This window comes from Phytophthora infestans, genomic scaffold (genome assembly GCF_000142945.1).
Source record: "Phytophthora infestans T30-4 supercont1.46 genomic scaffold, whole genome shotgun sequence".
Taxonomy (NCBI): Eukaryota; Oomycota; class Peronosporomycetes; order Peronosporales; family Peronosporaceae; genus Phytophthora; species Phytophthora infestans.
In genome coordinates, this window is record NW_003303713.1 from 597315 (window position 1) to 601089 (window position 3775).

Below are 3775 nucleotides of genomic sequence, written 5' to 3' on the forward strand. Positions count from 1 at the left end.
CAGCCGAAGCAGCGGATGTCACGCTGTTCGGCGGACCCGCGTTCCATGGGAACTGGTCTGTTGGGGCTTGTTCGACCGGGAGCCGACAAGGAACTCCCAGGCCACGCTGAGGCCGGCGTACGCGCCTGGCGATGGCTGTACTCTTCTTGAAGAGCCACTTGAATCGCCTCTTCAAGGGTGCTTGACTGCACCCGGAACAGCTGAGTGCGTGCGGGGCCCACTCGAAGGCCGTCCATGAACACAGTCATCTTGATGTGATCGTTGAGTGGGTTTCCCACTAGGGACGCCGTGAGCTCCCGTATCTCTTGCACATACTCGTGCAGTTCGCGCCTCCCTTGTTTACACGAGAGGAAGCGCGAACGCTGGCGGTACTCGTAGTTCGCCGAGAGGAACGCGGCTCGGAGCTATTCGCACAGCTGAGCCCAGGATGTGAAACATCCAGGGGATGTTGCTTCCCGTGTGTACACCCAACTCTTAGCACGGCCGCTAAGGTTGGAGAGTGCAAAGGCAACATGCAGTTGCTCGGTCGAGATCAGAGCCGCGTCCATCGCGAGCTCTACTTCTAGGACCCAGAAGTGAAGGTTCTCGCCTTCCTTTCCTTCATACGGCTTAACCTTCAGCCGTATTGGCTTCGGGTGAGGCGGATTTGCTTCCGCCGCCGGAGCCTGCAGGTTCTCCCGCACATGCGCGATGAGGCCCTGCTCGTACGCGTCGAATGCATTGACGCGCTCGAGCTGCTCAGCCGGTGTTGACACCACCAGGCTCTGCAGGGCCTCCATCCCGAAGATGCCTGCCATCTTCCGAACCGACTCGAACTAAGAGTCGTTCATATGGGAGAAGTCGTTCCTATCCATGACAACGAACTTCGGAGAGGTTCAGGTAGTCTACCCGTGGTGGCGTGGATTGACTACGAGTGCTACCAAGTGTGACGGGGTCACACAGCACCTTGCGCTTGAGGAAGTTATCTTCCGAGAGTATACAAACTCTCAGTGAACGGCAGTTCACAGGTCTCCTCTTTATTTAAAGAGAGCGAAGTTACCTAAATAAGGTAGACTGTAAACTGAGTATATTTATAGGTATGTTAAGTTTGGGTTTAATACAAACTATAAGTTACCTATAGAAATGCAATGTCGTTTGACCAATGGTTGGCTTTGAACGACCTTGGTACCTTGTACCAAATATCCCGGAGTATGACGTGTCATACCTGAAGTGTGAAGTGTCACACTTCATGTAACCAGGGTTCACTTAGGGCTACGTACCCCGTTACACTTGTCCTTAAATGTGTAGAAATAGAATGTGTAGAAATTGTCCAAGGATACTTAGTATATAAGTATCTCAAAGGGCTTGAGATAGTCCAAGGACAGGTCATAGTGTCCAAGGACACTAAGTATCTCAAGATTTATTTCTTAGCGGCTGATAGGAAAACAGCTATTGCAAGTTATTTAAAACGTGTTTCCTTTAGATTGATTATCCACGACTTATCCGCTGGCTTTCGCACATACATAAACTCAATACCCTCCAGCAAAACCAAAGGCGTAATTGCTTGGAAAATCATGTTATAGAATCAACAAGCAAATTGATGTAATATTATTAAAAGTGTCCCGCAGAAGTAAATAAGATCATTACATTACTTTCTTATTCTGCCGAAGATCTCCACTGGAAATTGGGAGAAATAATCGCTTTCTCGAACACCCGTGACACATTCTCCAAGCTACCGACAAGGCCAAGCATCGGTTTCAACAAGTCTGACTGGGCTATCACACTACTGACACGTCGTTGGGTCGAGTCCCAGTTAAACTGAATGGCGACGATTCGCTGGCCAAGAAGTTTCTCGGCCAGTTCTTTGTAGCGGCCGCTTTGGACCCACAAATGGGGAAACACATTCCGTAGACTGCGTTCTGTGATGGTGATTCGGGTAATTGTAGTGGCCACAATCGACCCGGTAGACCCTTTTTCCATCCCCTCAAGCTCCAACTCGACGTCTTGAAACCACAGAGAAATGCATTTCCAGGTCTTCACCATGGCTTCAGGCCCACGTCCGGTGTTAAAACCATGTCTGGGGCCATGGCTGTCCTCAAAAACTCAAACTGGCTTCGAGAGGGTTTCGATCCGGTCTGTAGACCATTGCGGAAGACTTGGAAGTACTCGAGAGCCACGTTCCACACGTTCTCTATCGCTGGTCGAACAGTGGAGACCAGACGACGTCTACGCTGTAAGTTCTCGATCTGCCCCCTCAGTCGCTGTGTCGCTCTCTCCAAAGTGTTATTATGACTGTCCTGCATCGTCTTGTAGTGGATGGGGCTCAGTTCTCGCTGTTGCTTGTCCTGCACGACAGCCCAGTTCCCTACGGCTTTCTGTTCACTCTTCAATGACTCTGTATCAGTGGCTGGCGTCCGTGCTTCCCTGCCGACTGGAGATATCGGAAGTTGACGCTTAGAAGACACAAACGTTGTCGACACCTCTCTTGTTCTCTTCCCGCTTGTTAAAGAGAGCAAGCCATCCACTGTGGCGACTTTCCTAGGCCTGATCTGAAATGTGAGCGGTGTCTCGCACGCTACGGCCTTGTGCACGTACGTGCCTTCGATCTTCCGGGCTTGAAAGTGCGACTGACGCATAGCAAAGGAAATGTTCCGAGTGCCGGTGCTGCCAGCTCGAGCCTCCGTTGCCTGGACCGTACGTGTGTCCATGATCTACTGATAGGTAGTCCAAGCAAACGGAGAGACTGACGCCTCCTTTTCTCGACTCGAGATTCTCGAGAGTGCTAGATGAGAAATGGTGCATGAACCCCTGGGCAGCCGATAACAGGAACGATTGGCAGCCATTTCTGCAAACAACTGCCTGCAATTCGAAGTTAATGTGTGGATGCAACGCCTGCGAGTTTCTTAAATTTGTAGTCTCAGCGTGATTTTTAGGGTTCGGAAATAACAGCTGGGGTTGTGCCCATCAAAAACACTTGCAGATCACTCACAACTGCTGATTGCGCTCATTTTTTAATATTGAAAATATTAAAGCAAATCCAACAAATGAATCTTGAATTGTACAACGCATAAAGGAGGATCCCGTATACGTACCGGTACAGAATGATCTTCATGTACTTTAATGTTTGTATTAATAATATATTTTGACGTAGTTCTCAGTACTTATTAAGTATTAGAAGCTCTAGTTTTTTCTTAGCTACATAGCTTGCACAATTTTGTATATTGATCTGTGCATTCAACGGGCTACTCTAGTAGAATCCTCCAGAATATTTTATGCATACTTGTTGCGCATCTTTGGTAATTATCCATGCGATTGAACGTGGTCAAGGTTCGAATAGAAGCGTAAAAAAGACACTCAGTAAGACTTCAAGACACCAAATCAAAGAAAGGTTACAGTGCTTCTCGTACCTGTAATTGCGACCTGAAGAGATTGGTACGGCAGACATTCGCTTGTTCGGTCAGCTATTTCACAAAGTGTTTGTTTCTTTACTGGCCTAATTAGGCGTTTTTGGACAATCTGGAGCTGGAGAAAACACTGAATAGATGCATTGTCATTAGCACCATGGCTTCCTATTTTTTTTTGCTTACTAACAATCCTCCTTGTAGTGATACCGTCGGAAAGCCACGTTAAATCACTATCTGGAGAAAGCACTATCCAGAGCTGTACCATTACAAGGGAACCGCCGCCTTTGTAGCTTCGCTGTTTTGGCCTTTAATGGACTACAAAAGCTGTACAGCGTGAGCGTACGCCAAGTCCTTATACGAAGCGTGGAGCTCTGGAGTTCTACACCTGCACC

General features: G+C 48.3%; 1 protein-coding gene across 1 annotated transcript; it reads right to left on the bottom strand.

The window, feature by feature from the left end:
• Positions 1-1635: 1635 nt before the first annotated feature.
• PITG_16889 (uncharacterized protein) lies at positions 1636-2022 on the bottom strand (the record flags this gene model as incomplete). The annotated part of the gene is made up of 2 exons (XM_002897271.1): positions 1636-1891; positions 1949-2022. 2 exons carry the CDS (start codon positions 2020-2022, stop codon positions 1636-1638), a joined length of 330 nt encoding a protein of 109 aa, XP_002897317.1.
• Positions 2023-3775: the final 1753 nt, after the last annotated feature.